The sequence below is a fragment of the Thamnophis elegans genome, chromosome 7 (assembly GCF_009769535.1).
Source record: "Thamnophis elegans isolate rThaEle1 chromosome 7, rThaEle1.pri, whole genome shotgun sequence".
Classification (NCBI taxonomy): domain Eukaryota; kingdom Metazoa; phylum Chordata; class Lepidosauria; order Squamata; family Colubridae; genus Thamnophis; species Thamnophis elegans.
Window position 1 is genome coordinate 32,746,256 of NC_045547.1, and position 15,577 is coordinate 32,761,832.

Genomic DNA, 15,577 nt, shown 5'->3' on the forward strand with positions numbered 1-15,577 from the left:
ATACTGGTAGCACTTTATTAAATCCTTCGTTAATGCTTTCATTGTTTTGGAAGAGAAATTTAAGGCTAAATTATGTGTGATAAGTGTTAGGCTAGTTTTAATCTAAGTTTAAAATTAGGAAAGAAAATTTAAAGAAAAGACAGTATATAAAAACTGTTATTCTTATAAAAGGAAATTCTGATTATACTTGCATCATTATGGTGCTTTTCTGGGTATTTGTGAGTGGAGACATGCAGTTAATTGTATTCATTGCTTTGTTTCTTGGTTTATCTCAATTATAACTAATTTTGATTTTGGAAAAATAACTTTTCAGTGGCAGCTTAAGCATGTCTTGTGTCAAGTGTGTCTGTATTTATGAACAGGATTTTTATATGATTCTAAAAATAGAAGATGTGGAAGATGTACATCATAATCGTTAATATAAATTAAAGAAATTATTTGGTAAACATGCAGAAAAGATAGTGTGAACAATTTCCAAGGGAAGAGAATATATTTGTCTTATTAGCAGTTCTATCTGTTCATCAGGCTATAGAATCCTATATGATTACTGGTAGTCCTGAAATACAATCATAATTGAGTCCAAAATTACAATCATGTCATTAAGCGAGTCTGCATGTGACCATGTTCAACTTTATAACTTTTTTTGCAGAAATCATTAAGTAAACCCATTTTCAGGATTGGACATTTTTTGTGATAAAACGGAAGTAAACCCTGGAAGTTCCCCACCCCCACCCCCAAGCATGAAAATCACAGTCATGAGACATTGCAAATGGGTATACATGGAACTCAATTGCCAAGTGCCCAAAATCAATAACATGAGAGGGAATAAGAGTGAAAGCAAGTGCAGCTATTGGAAATTTGAAAACGGGTCACAAGTATTCTGGGGAGGCCCCCAGATTCATTTCTACATCAGAAAGTATTTTTGTCTATAAAGCTTCTCAGTCCCATTTTATTTATTACTTCTGAGCTTTTCAGATATGACATAGTTATTTGAAAAATAAGTATTTGATTAAATAAAATAAGTATATTTCAAATAATGTATAATGGAACTAATAACTTCTTCCCTATTAGCTATACAACTGGACATATCTGGGCCTGCCCACCTAGTGAAGGAGATGATTATATTTTCCATTGCCATCCTCCTGATCAAAAAATTCCCAAACCAAAACGATTGCAAGAATGGTATAAAAAGATGTTGGATAAATCCGTGACAGAGCGCATTGTCCATGATTATAAGGTTGGTTGTGCATTAGTTGAAGTATCATATTTGTTTACCTGTTTATTCCTAAGTCATAATACTTCAGAAAAGTATAAAAATCTTTGAAAAGCAATTTTGCATATCTAGTTTTGATATTTATGAAGCTTATTTGAGATAGGGGTGGTAGAAATAACATTTCATCTTTCTGCATTTCCAAGTGTGCATTAAATAAGAAAAAAATCTAAAAGATACGTAATATAGATTGAGAAGACTTAAGAAATTGGACCTTATAAAGTATAATATATCATTACAACAATAAATACCTACAGTTTTATATATTTATCTAATGCAAACATGCAAGCATATATATTTATATAGCTATTGTGTTTTTTACTACTATATTTTTTTAATAAATTAAACCCATATTTAATTATATTTGTCTACATCTATAATCTTTTCATCAATGTCAATGATAATCAGGTCTTTAATCCAATGATCCCCAACCTTTCCGGCTTTGTAGGCCATTGGGAAAGGGGGAGAGGAGATGGTTCTACTTGAATAGTGGGCAGGTGCACATGTGTGTGCAACTCCATTTGCGCAAATAGCGAGCATGCACACCTGCAGTTCGCACAATTGGAGCTGCACATGTGCCCGCTACTCACAGGAGTGACACTGCACATGTACTAGCCCACTGCTTCCACAGCCCAGTTCCAAACAGGTCACTGTAGTGGGTCGTGGCCTGGCTGTTGGGGACCTCTATTTCAATCCATTGAGAGAATGGGAACATACAAGCATCTTTCTAATGCTGCAGTGTTAGTTTTTTAGCCATAATAAGGGCAGAGAGAATCCCTTTACACTGTCCAGTTGTCAAGTTCCATGTATTAGATAGTTAGATTAAAAGAATATTAACCTTTGAAAATTTTAGCTTTTTCCACACAATCACATTTATATGGTCCATTACTTTCTCCAAAAATTTTAGTAATTATAGAACATTATAAAAATAGGTGTTTTAAAGAATTGTTGTCATTATATCTCCAACAAAATGCTTTCTTAGATAGTCTCTATCTATACAATTATAATGGAGTCTAATAAATTCTAAATATTATTTAGAATTGTAAGTCATAATTCAAGGTACATCCACACTCCTAATATAGAGATGAAGACACTCTTCCATTGTCTGGGCCAGGGATCCCCTGGGGTCACAGACTGGTACTAGTCCATTGTCCACTAGGAACCAGTCCACACAAGTGAGTGAAATTTCATATGTGCATGTGTGGGATCTAGGGGATACATGAAACAATGATTCCCTTGGTCTTCAGAAGTTCCCCCCCACACACACACAGAACTGGTCCCTGACATCCAAAATATTAGGGGCTACTTGGCAAGGCAATGTAGGGGGATCTCTAATTCTATATTCAACTCATCTCTTAATGTCTGCATATCAAATTGACTTATTGATAACAATTATTGATAAAAACCAGTAATAGAGGACTTTTTCAAAATTTTAAAAGATTTAACTAGTTGTTCTGGTATCTCAGGTTTCAATATTTGATAAGTTGAAAATGCTGCAGGTCTGAACAGTTTGTGTGTTTGGGTATGTAAGGGAGAGGTTTTTTTCATTTTAGTTTTCTGTTGTCTTTTTTTCATTTATTTTTATGGACTTCTTATGCATTTATTTTACAATATCTGTATGTTTTTGTTTTATTCCTTTTTGTTTTTGCTTTTTTGTTATTTTAAAAGTAACAAAAAATAAAAATTGACAATTATTTTACTGTTTTCACGTTGTTAAACATGTGCTGAAAAATATTTTGTGTTGCAGGATATTTTTAAGCAAGCAACAGAAGACCGTCTAACAAGTGCAAAGGAGCTGCCCTACTTTGAAGGAGATTTCTGGCCAAATGTTCTAGAAGAGAGCATTAAGGAATTGGAGCAAGAGGAGGAAGAGAGGAAAAGGGAAGAGAACACTAGCAATGAGAGCACTGATGTAAGAAAATAGCTTCTATCAAAAATTCATCTCTGACATTTTAAAATGTAGAAGAAAGATAAAATAAATGATATATTTTGCTCCAGAAATGTTGATAAATTAATTGATGCAGAGGAGCAAATGACTCAGGCCCAACCAGAGGCACTTTAATAACATTAAAATGTCTAGAAGGATGTTCCATGTGCCATCTTCCCAATCCTGTTGTACTGAGATGAAGACATGGCTATAATAAGTCTTGTTTGTCTGGGCTGAATTAATAAAGGTTTTCTTGAACTGATTCTTCAGGTCTTCTGGGAAGGGCAAGACCTTAAATGAAATTTAGTTTGCCACTCTCAAACTTTGCTATGTTCATTTTCAGGTTAGCAAAGGAGATAGTAAAAATGCCAAAAAGAAAAACAACAAGAAGACCAGTAAAAATAAAAGTAGTTTAAGTCGTGGTAACAAAAAGAAGCCAGGCATGCCCAATGTCTCCAATGATCTTTCCCAGAAACTCTATGCCACTATGGAAAAGCACAAAGAGGTAAGAATAAAGTAAACATTTCCCGGGCCTCCTAAAATGAATTTGGAAGGGTGGGGTTGGTGAAGGAAATGTAAGACAAAGTTGGCAAGTGTGACTAAAAAGCCAATGAAACATGCTCTTGAACTTGGAGTACATCAGGGGTGGGTTGCTTGCCAGCATTACTGCTGGTTCGCAACCCGTGCCCAACGTATGCATGCTTTGCGCACGCGCAGTCACCAAAATTCAAAATGGCGCCGGACAATCGAGAGCAAGGGAACTGGCTCAGGGGCGTGGCAGGCATGGGTCACTGCCGGCTCTGCGACCCAGGCCTGAATTCCACTACCAGTTCAGCCGAACCGGGCCAAACCAGCAGCAATCCGCCTCTGGAGTACAGTGTAAAATATATTCATGGGCTTGCAGTCTAAAGCACATACAAGAAAAAAAGTGTGTAAGATATATAATGGAGGAAAACAGTCTATCCCACAATTAATTCAATCAGATTAAAATAACCAGTTTTAATCTGATTTAATCTGACTTTATTAAATCACCAAAATAGCCTAATGGTTGTGAATTAATTATGTTCAGAAAATAAAATTATCTGTTTTATTTAAATAACAGATATTGTTTGACACTTTCTTCCCTCTTAACTGTAATGAAATATTGCCTGGATTCACAGTGCAAAGTTGTAAAATGACATATTTTTTTCGCTCTGATTTATTCTATACAAATTCAACCAATAATTTATAATTTCCAGATAAGATGAAATAAAATCACATTTTAGCTAAGCCCTCATTCACTTGTACTACCACCTACTTGCCATTGATTATAACTGGATCACTAAAGAAAGCTAAATGACTGCATTTCAGCGTTTAGTTAGTACATGGTAGAAGGATTGCTACAAATTATATTACTATAATAATGTACTTGATGAAATTGGAAAAAATTAAATGCTCTGTCTGAAACCTGTAACCTATACAAACATTTAACACTGACGTTAAAAGCATAAACTATGAAACATTCTATATTCAAAGAATGTGGCTTAGATGAGAACCTAAAACAGGCCTGTCTCTTTTACAGGTATTCTTTGTGATCCGTCTCATTGCTGGTCCTCAAGCCAACTCTCTGCCTCCCATCATTGAACCTGACCCACTTATTCCATGTGACTTAATGGATGGCCGTGATGCCTTCCTTACCCTTGCTAGAGACAAACATCTTGAGTTTTCTTCACTACGAAGAGCAATGTGGTCAACTATGTGTATGCTAGTAGAGCTGCATACACAGAGCCAGGACCGTTTTGTGTACACCTGCAATGAGTGCAAGCACCATGTGGAGACAAGATGGCATTGCACTGTTTGTGAGGTATGCCTAACCTATAGTGAAGCAGCTGGTTAAACTTGCATTTCAGGAATTTCTTTTGCTTTGCTAGTTTCTCTCGTACATAATTATTGGATAATAAATATATAGGTACCTCTGTCATCTCAATATAGCTCCTCTCTACTTAATAACTTTATAATATGACAGAGATCCATGAAATAATAGGAATCCCTGCTAAAGAGTACATTGCCTACCTAATCACGGTGGTGCAGTGCTTAGAGTGCAGTACTGCAGATTACTTCTGCTGACTGCCTGCAATTTGGCAGTTCAAATCTCACCAGACTCAAGGTTGACTCAGCCTTCCATCCTTCCGATGGGGGTAAAATAACTCGGGGGGGGGGGGGGGGCAATATGCTGACTCTGTAACCTGCTTACAGAGGGCTGTAAAGCAGTATATAAGGCTTAAATGCTAGTTCTACCGCTATTATTTCCCCGAGAATTCCATGGACGTATGCATATAAGACTACATAAATACGAAATAGGAGAAAGCCCTTGATTTGTGATTCTTGTATATTAGTACCAATGCATTATTACTTTCTGTGATCTTCACTGTATAGTTTTGATATTCTATTAACTCTGGTAAGCATTTGGTTAACTTGGCCAGCTTTTTACTTTTGCCTATTTTAATACGTTTTTCTGTTAGGGTTAGAATGCAAAGATGCTTACGTGCATAAAATATAAGAATGCTTTCTTAGATAACTTTACTATTACCATATTGAAATTGGTAGAACATAAATAATACAGTCTTCAATTCATACTGTTATTTAGAGTTGATAAAACTAATTAACTTCTGTTGGTCTAACGTTCCAAGTAACTGACTATAATTTCTGTGTTTAGGATTATGACTTGTGCATTACCTGCTATAACACTAAAAACCATGAGCACAAGATGGAGAAACTGGGCCTTGGTATTGATGATGAGAGCAACAACCAACAGACAGCCACCACTCAGAGTCCTGGTGATTCACGTCGCCTGAGTATCCAGCGCTGCATCCAGTCTTTAGTTCATGCCTGCCAGTGTCGCAATGCCAACTGTTCACTGCCATCTTGTCAAAAGATGAAGAGAGTTGTCCAGCACACCAAAGGTTGCAAACGCAAAACCAATGGAGGGTGTCCAATTTGCAAACAACTCATTGCTCTTTGCTGCTACCATGCTAAGCACTGCCAGGAGAACAAGTGCCCAGTGCCATTTTGCCTAAATATCAAACATAAACTTCGTCAGCAACAGCTTCAGCATCGCCTACAACAGGCCCAGATGCTCCGGAGGAGGATGGCAAGCATGCAGAGGACAGGCATAGTAGGACAACAGCAAGGGTTGCCTTCACCTACACCAGCCACACCAACTACTCCAACAGGCCAGCAGCCACCAACTCCTCAAACACCACAGCCTCAGCCTCCGCCACAGCCTCCTTCCCAACCACAATCTGCACCTCCTAATAACATGCCTCCATATAGCATTGCAAGAACTCAACCTCCTGGTGCTGTGTCTCAAGGCAAGGCAGGTGGCCAGGTAACTCCTCCAACAACTCCACAGACTGTTCAGCCACCTATCCAAGGTCCTCCTGCAGCTGCCGTGGAAATAGCCATGCAGATACAACGAGTAGCAGATCACCAGCGGCAGATGGCTCATGTTCCAATCTTCCAGAGGCCTATTCAACACCAAATGCCTCAAATGAATCCAATACAGCCTATGAGTGTAACGCCACCTCAGATGGCCAGAGGTCCTGGTGGGCACATAGACCAAGGGATGGGATCAACAGGAATACAGCAGCAGCCAGCATGGGCCCAAGGTGGGCTGCCACAACCTCAGCAACTGCAGCCAGGGATGCAAAGACCGACCATGATGTCAATGGCCCAATCTGGACAGCCAATGAATATGTCACCGCAACCGGGAATGGGTCAGGTACCTGGTACAGTTCCATCAAAACCAAGCTCTCTGCCTCAGGCAGCCTTACAAAACCTGCTGCGGACTCTCAGGTCTCCCAGCTCTCCCATGCAGCAGCAGCAGGTGCTTAACATCTTGCATTCAAACCCTCAGTTGTTAGCTGCTTTCATTAAGCAGCGAGCTGCCAAGTATGCGGGTAACCCAAATCCGCAAGGCATGCCAGGACAGCCTGGGATGCCTCAGGGCCAGCCAGGTCTGCAGCAGCAGCAGCAGCAACAGCAGCAGGTCATGCAAGGACAACAAGGTGTTCACTCAAATCCAGCCATGCAGAACATGAATCCAATGCAAGCAGGTGTTCAGAGGCCTAACATGCCTCAGCAGTCACCACCTCAGCAGCCTCCACCCCAACAAGCCATGGGTGGGATGAATCCTCAGGCACAGCCAATGAACATGAATCATTCGGGGATATCTCCCCAGTTCCGAGATCTCCTGCTAAGACGACAGATGATTGAACAGCAGCGTCAGCAGCAGCAGCAACAACAACAGCAACAACAGCAACAACAGCAACAAGGAGCAGGACCCAATTTAGGTCCTGGCATAGCCAATCATAACCAGTTCCAACAGCCCCAAGGAGTTGGATATCAGCAGCAGCAGCAGCGAATGCAGCATCATATGCAGCAGTTGCAGCAAGGAAATATGGGACAGATGAGCCAGCTTCCTCAGGCTATGAGTGCAGATACAGGATCAAATTTGCAGCAGGCTTACCAACAGCGGTTACTCCAACAGCAAATTGGATCCCCAGCGCAGCCAAATCCTATGAGTCCTCAGCAACACATGCTTCCTAATCAAGCCCAGTCCCCACACTTACAAGGTCAACAGATTCCATCATCGCTTACCAATCAAGTTCGTTCTCCACAGCCTGTCCCCTCACCACGCCCCCAATCCCAGCCACCCCACTCCAGCCCTTCCCCTAGGATGCAGCCTCAACCTTCTCCACATCACGTCTCCCCACAGACCAGCTCCCCACATCCAGGACTGGTAGCTGCCCAGGCTAACCCGATGGATCAAGGGCACTTTGCCAGCTCGGACCAGAGTGCAATGCTTTCCCAGCTTGCTAATAATCCAGGCATGGCAGGGCTCCATGGTGCAGGGGCCACAGAACTGGGACTCAGCTCAGATAATTCAGACTTAAATTCAAATCTTTCACAGAGTACACTAGACATACGCTAAGATTCATTGTAGCATTTTGGGAGCAAAAAAAAAAAAACTTATTTTCGCAAGATGTTTTGTACTGAAGACAATTTTTTGAATCTTTCTTAGCAGAACATTTTCCCTGGAATACACCTGAAATCTGCAACAGTAGTTTGTGGTTTTAAAAACAAACAAACAAAAATCCCCAACTGAACTGGGGGACAATGGAATACAAAGAAAATATATTTTTGTTATGGCTGGGACTGTAACCAGTCCTTTTTTTTTTGTTTTTGTTTTCCCTTCGCGTGCGTTGGGGAGGTGCTTGGGAGCGGATAGTTGTTTGGCTGCTGACCAAATGACTTCCTTCACTAGCCTCCAATAGGTTTTATTTTTTTTAAATTAATGAAAATATGTAATATTGATAGTTATAATTTACTGAGGCAAATGGTTAACTTTTCCCTATTCTGGTTCTCCTCTTGTCTACTGCAAAAACAACAACAACAAAACAAAACAAAAAAGAACATTACCTAAACTGGAGGACAAAAAGGTGAATGTTGCTTTAAAATTACAGTGCATATATATATATATATATATATATATATATATATATATATATATATATATATATATATATATATATATATATATATATATATATATATATATATATATGATAAATACCAATTTTCTTCCTTGGTTGGAAAGATGTCAATTCTTTTAAAAACTGTAAAAAAAATATTAAGAAATCCAGTCTCCCCTCCGAAGTCTACTTTTGTCCTCCAAGAATTTTCTATACCAGAGTCTGAGCTTAAACTTCAAGTATTAAAATTTGTACATGTAGAAAAGAAAACTTTTTTGCAAATATATGGGGGCAGCTGCCAAATGGATGTAGTATATATATTGTGGTTTGTTTTCCTGAAAGATTTTTTGTTATTTTTACATCTAACAAAGGAAAAAACTAAAGAGGGTAAGAAACTATTCCAAGGGTAAAATTTTAACCTGAGTGAAAATCCCTGGGGTTTCTTCTTTATGCTTGCTTTCTCTTCCCCTTCCTTCCCTTTTTCTCCTCTTCCATTTTCTGTAAAACTTGAAAATAGAAAGCAAAAAACCCTCAAATGTTGTAAATCATGCAATTAAAGTTGATTACTTATAAATATGAACTTTCGATCACTGTATAGACTGTTAATTGATTTCTTATTACCTATTGTTAAATAAACTGTGTGAGACAGACTGGTTTTTTTTTGCTTCCCTTCTTCTTTTCCCTATGGTTGGTGCTTATTTTACAATGGGGAAAGAAGATGGTATGCTTTTACAGACAACCTATGGAAATCCAATCCGTGTAAATATACTTGTGTTTGGTCTTTTTTAAAGGTGGGTATTTTAGGCTGTAATGAAGATGATGAATGTCCATTTTGGCGTCCCTTTGTATGTGCTTTTATTTGTGCTTTGAAAAGTACAGACATTTTTAATATCCAGGTAGGGTGCTAATTGCATATTTGACTTGGTTGCACTTCAGTCTTGAGCAAACATGTTCACTGTGCAGATTTTTGAGCTGTGCGGGCTTACTCTTTTGTGATTCAGGAAGTTGCTTTGCACTCTGATTTAAGAGTAGTGAAAGTAATGAAAATTTCAGGCACATTTTAACCACTCCAGCAGATACAGATTTTAATTATAAAAATGCTTTGATACATCCTTCACCAAGAACAACAGTTTTGTATTTTGAAGCTTTTCATGCCCACTCACTTAAATGGAGTAAATAATTCTTAGCTACACATCTGTTATACAAGGAATCTAAAGATACATCTTGATTTCTTCTGATGTAGGTGGACCTGAGAATCTGAGGAAGTTTAAGTTTTTGCATGTCATGTATTAACATTTGGAAATTCTGTCATCTTGATGTCAGTATGTGCTGGTAAAGATAAGGTCTTCTAAATTATATATGGTGTCTTGTATCCATTTCTAGATTGGCTGAGAACCATGGTCAGGCTCTTATTTTGGGTACCCCCTAGACCACTGTCATCTTGATTAGCAAATTAGAGCACTAGCAATTGAATATTAAGAAAAGATAAAAGAATAGAGATAATTTTAATATGGAAATACTAGCAGAAAAGAAAAATAGGAATATATCATTCCTAGTGCAAATATAATTCAAACAGGATATGTTAAATTGTACACCTACAATTCAATTTAAATTGAAATGATGCTCAGTATAACTTGGTTGAATAACTATTTTGCCAAATTTATATTTTGTATTTTTTAGATTTCTATTCATTAAGCATTAGAGCCCCACCCCCAAGGTACTTATGACCTGGATTTGAAGTTCTGTTGATCAGTCCTGGTTCCCTTGCAATCAGATGATGATTGCATTTTTGATACTCTGTAGCCAGCCCCCATTAACAGCTGTCTGCAGCATCCTGCAATCATGTGACTGACTTTTTTTTGCCAGAAACCAGCATTTACTTACAGATTCTGTCAAAAAAAATGTCCATTGTGGGTTTTGGAGAACTAAAATGGGTTCTCTTAACAACTTCTAGAAAAAAAATGTAAAATCAAGGTTGATCATATGGGTGCCAAAACTTAACAACTGCCATGACATACAACAGAAGTACCAGTTAGCCATAATTCAGGGACTACCTGTAAATTATTGCTTCATTTTTATCTATATAAATTCATTCCTTCTGCATGCTTTATTTGGAAGCATAATCTAGTAGCTACATCAACTGACCTCACTGGTTCCATATTTTTAAAATAATTTATAGTAATATTAATCTGTTCTGTCAATGGATGTAGGTTTTATATCATGCTACTTTCTAGTGTTTAATTACAATTAGCAATGAGAAATCTTCCACTAGAAGAATTAAATATGTGGCACTTCTTAGTTCAACTGGACTAAATTTTAATTATGTTTTAACTAGTGTAGAAAGATAGAGATATTCATGTCTGAAGGCCCCATTCTCTTTCATGGTGACATCTAAATTCAGAAACTTACTTCTTAGACATCTTTAGGTTGAAGTATTCTTTTGTCTTGCAGAAGCATCATAGACATGTATTTTTTTACACAAATGTTTACATTTCCTTCAAAAATGGTTAACATATCATTGTAAAGTAATTTGTATATTTCCCAGCTAAGAGCTATACAAAAATTTTCATCTATTTCGTTATGGTACACAAGATCCAAGATTTTTCTTTGTTATGAAATCATAGCACATCCAGAGCTATCTCTAAATCAAGATTAGTGATAGTATTAAATCAATAATTAATAGGTGCCTAGCATGCATTGTTGAATTGAGAAACAGGATACACGTGAATTATATGCCTTTGAGGTACTGGATGATACCTCAACAAATGTCAATCTGTGTTGAGATTATTTATCAAAAAAATGAATTCCAAACACACTTTGTATATTTAGGAAGATAGGCCGTTACAGAGGATGTAACACTGCGGCTGCCCCATTTACTAAGCTCTACCATTAAATATTATGATCTATATCTCTAGTAATTAATCATATTGATACTAGTTTTTATATTATTTTAATTTATTGGCTGCCCAACTCTACTGGACCATTGCCTTACAAAATAATTAAGCTTCTCTTATTTGTGGCACTTAGCTCTAAAATTCAATAAAAGATAGTGAAAGTAGAAGACAAAAATAAAGAGTGCTAAATACTGCAATTGCAAATCTACACAAATGTGTCTGGATTGGTACCTATTCTAACATCTATATTGTTTTCCCAACATCCTGAGATACTCCAAGTAAAGGTATCAGTAGATATTTACAAATTATATAAAAGATTATACCTGACTCCAGGTTAAAAAAAAATAGCACAACTTTGAGGACTCTTGTCTCTGTCTGTGCAAAGGAGCGGTCATGAACTTTAATTGCTCTGACACATTGAGGTAGAAATATATCACCTACTGGAAAGAAGAGTTGGAAATAACCTGCCAGAATGGAATTTGGACTCTGTTGGTATGAGTAAAAATTAACATAGTCAAATAACTAGATGTGATTCCTTGGAGCATACTCTGAAATAACGCATTTTAATTCCTAAAGGTTTATTACTCTTGGTGAAAACAACTAAGTCAGCTGAGTTCTGATGTGCATATCAGATTGTATCCAGACAATGAATATCTAATCATGAAGTTCTTCCTAAACAACTAATTGTTTCTAAAGATAGGGGAACTACAGTATCCTCCCACACTTCTACAAAATCAATGATAGTATTAGCACGATATTGGTGAAACCTTTTTGGCCTTTTGTCATCTGACAAGCTAACTTGGTAGGCAAAAGGGAGGTTATTATGAAGATTTAAACTTGGATGCCACCTGATTCTCAATGAGTCTGAGCAACTCACCATAATCAAACTAAAGTTTACAATAAAACAAAAAAGCTGGCAAGTGGAATGAAGTGGAAGGTCTGCTAAAAGCCTTGGTGAGGTGCTAAATCTTCATAACGTTTCTAAACAACAGTGGAATGAGAATAGAAGATGATAACGGTGTATCAAAAGTCATAGATGAGTGTTATTCCCACCCCCCAGCGAAAATGTTAAAGTACTTAGGAGTCCTCTATATATCATATGGCAACTAATTTGAATATTTCATGTATATATAATAAATTGTCTATGGGTCTGATTTTTGGATCATCCTTTGTATGTATTGATGGATCTTGCAATGTCTCACATTTCATATTCCCATTACAGCAGCAATACATTGATATCCCTGAGCTTTTAATACAACTGACATTTAAAGTTTTGTATGAAAAGACTGATTCTTTTTGGCTACTTAAAATTTATTTCAAATAGGAAACATTTAAATAATTTCAACAGAACACTCCATTTGGTGGATCTTAGCTAATAGCCCCTATTAGCAGTAAACAATCTGCCCCTTTATTTGAATTTTAAAATGAGGCAAGATTACAATATTTTTGGTTTTGTTTTTTTATATAATCTGCTATCATTTGTATATAAATTATTTTCAGAGAAAAATTGAAGAATTGAAAAGACCTATATATTAGATATATTAATCATAATAGCTTCCATGACTATTTTGAATTAAACATCCCTTTGGTAGGTTTTTGCTGTCTCTTCAAGAAGAGGTATATTATCCTTCAGTTATGCACTCATTTTATATAGTTGTGCATAAGGAGAAGAAATCAGGATTTCCTACTGGAATAGTAACTTTGAAAACATTTAGGTTAAGTGCCACCTGAAAGAAAGAGAAAGAACAGGCTAGATAGTATCCAAAAATGTGATTGCTGTTGGTTCTGCAAACCAGTAGTAAAAAAAAAAAAAAGCTTCAGAGGATTGTGGCTCAGCTGTGAGCTGTGCATCATCAGAAGCTTTTGTCCCGCTTTTTAAAGCATTTTTCCTGCCAGTTTGGGCAAATAGGCAGGAAAAAAATGCTTTAAGAAACAAAAATAGCTTCCGACAATTGCGCAGCTCACAGCTGATCCGTGTGATCATCTGAAGTTCCCCCACCCACACTTTTAAAGCATTTTTCCCTACCTATTTGCCCAAACTGGCAGGAAAAAAATGCTTTAAAAAGTGAAAAAAAAGTTGGCCATGCCCACCCAGTCATATGACCCCACTACCAAACCACACCCACAGAACCGGTGGCAAAAAAAATTAGATTTCACCACTGATCACAGTATTATACCATACCATTCTCTCCTCATGTTTACTTTTCTACTGCAGATTTTCTTTAAATTTTATTGGCTGTAATGTCATTTCTTTTTTTATATGATGCTATCAATAATGTAATGGTTATCTTAAAAATAAGAGGATACTTTTCTGCCCTGAATAGCTTAAAACTAGAAATCAGAACAGCCTTTGTACTTTTGCTAGTTGAGTTATCTACTTAGGTGAATTTAACAAGGCAGGATATTGGAAGATGAGAGAGGACACTGCTATATTCAAAGCAAGTAATCAACCATGTTAAAAAAAATAGAAAAAAGTTGCCATGTTTATCATACAGATGTCACATGATTTGATATTTCTTGGGGACAAAGGAGTGCAATTTAAAAATTATTCAGTATAATGGACATTGATCTATGATGTCCTGCAAGGTTCCATCTTGTTTCCTATGCTTTTTAACAAATGTGTGAAGCTTATGGTAGAGTGTTGAGATGGTATTCAATATGTTCTCTTAAATTCAGCTGTTCCACATCTTGTTACATACTATCTTGATTCCTGCAATATACCCAGAAGTTGCAATTGGCATGAACAGCAGCTAGCTTATTACTATACAGGAAACAAAAATAATAGGATATAGCAATAATCTGTATTAATCCTTTTTCCCCAGGCACAATTTAGTGTATTGATACTGACCTTTAAATCCTAAATTATTTTGGTCTGTCTAAAGGATTCTCCCAGTATAACTCTGTCGGGGCTGTTTAGATAGAGGTTGTGAAGAAGCATCTGATTCATTAAAAAAAACCAAAAACGTTTTGTTTTTTGTTTTTTTTAATGAAATGATTACCTACTTGGAATGCTTGCCAAAATAGAAAGACAAGAGGCAAAGTTTTCAAGTTAGTTTGGCAAAATAACATTTAGAATGCTGCGTTCTATGGATTGAAAATTACTTCCAGAGTAGATAAAGATGTTCTTGATGCAAAAGTGATATGGAAAGTTGTTATATGTCAGGTGAAGAACATTTGTAGGGTCCTTCTATATGCATCATGTATATACAGCAGAATTTGGAATTGTGCTGCTATGTACCCATTGTCCTGGGATTCTGCTATTGTTGAGTTGATTAACTTCTAGGTCATCTGCAATGCATGAGGAACCAGTAAAAACAATTCCAGAGCTAACGTTGGAACAAAAAAAATTGGCAAATTACTAACAGGAATTCTTGCTTTGTTCTTATTTAGTTAGGGTAATGCAAGAAAGCAAGCAAGCTCAGAGAGCACCAAGGATCCCTCATTTCAACCTTGAGATTCAAATATTCTCCTTTATTGTCCTTATTTATTTAAATATTTATGTGGCCACCAACTCCATCTAAGTGACTCTGGGCAATTTACAGAAATTTAAACAGAATCTAACATAAAATATACAACACCACAGAACAATGACCAGAAAATAATAAAATGGCAATTGAAGATTTAACATTTATCCAGTTGGGGTTTTAAGGCCTGGGGAAAGGCTTTCTCCATTTGCCTTACCATCATTTTGTAGCACTTTTTAAATTGAGGGAAAGTTCCCTCTCTACTAGGGAAGAAGTCCTAATAAACATCCTTTTGCATCTTCCAGTGGTTTTCTAGAAGACATTAGAACAATAGTGAGGACATAGCTCAAGTGGTGTAAAAATGTTGAAGTTTTGTGGGTGAAGCTGGTGACTATTGAAATGCGCCAAGAATGGGTAGGAGAATGAGAAAAATGAGATTTGATGTTTTTGTTTCCGTTTCCGTGATAGCAAACCTACACAACGCGTTCCTGTGATGGCACTCAGAGCCC

General features: G+C 37.0%; 1 protein-coding gene across 1 annotated transcript in view; it reads left to right on the plus strand.

Annotated features, from left to right (window-relative positions):
- The window catches only part of EP300 (E1A binding protein p300), a 75,277-nt gene extending 65,917 nt beyond the window's left edge, over positions 1–9,360 (plus strand). Inside the window, 5 exon segments of the mRNA XM_032222087.1 lie at positions 1,072–1,237; positions 3,018–3,182; positions 3,541–3,702; positions 4,759–5,040; positions 5,893–9,360. Coding sequence (XP_032077978.1) covers positions 1,072–1,237; positions 3,018–3,182; positions 3,541–3,702; positions 4,759–5,040; positions 5,893–8,169 — 3,052 coding nt within the window. The 3' untranslated portion in view covers positions 8,170–9,360.
- The last annotated feature ends 6,217 nt before the right edge of the window (positions 9,361–15,577 follow it).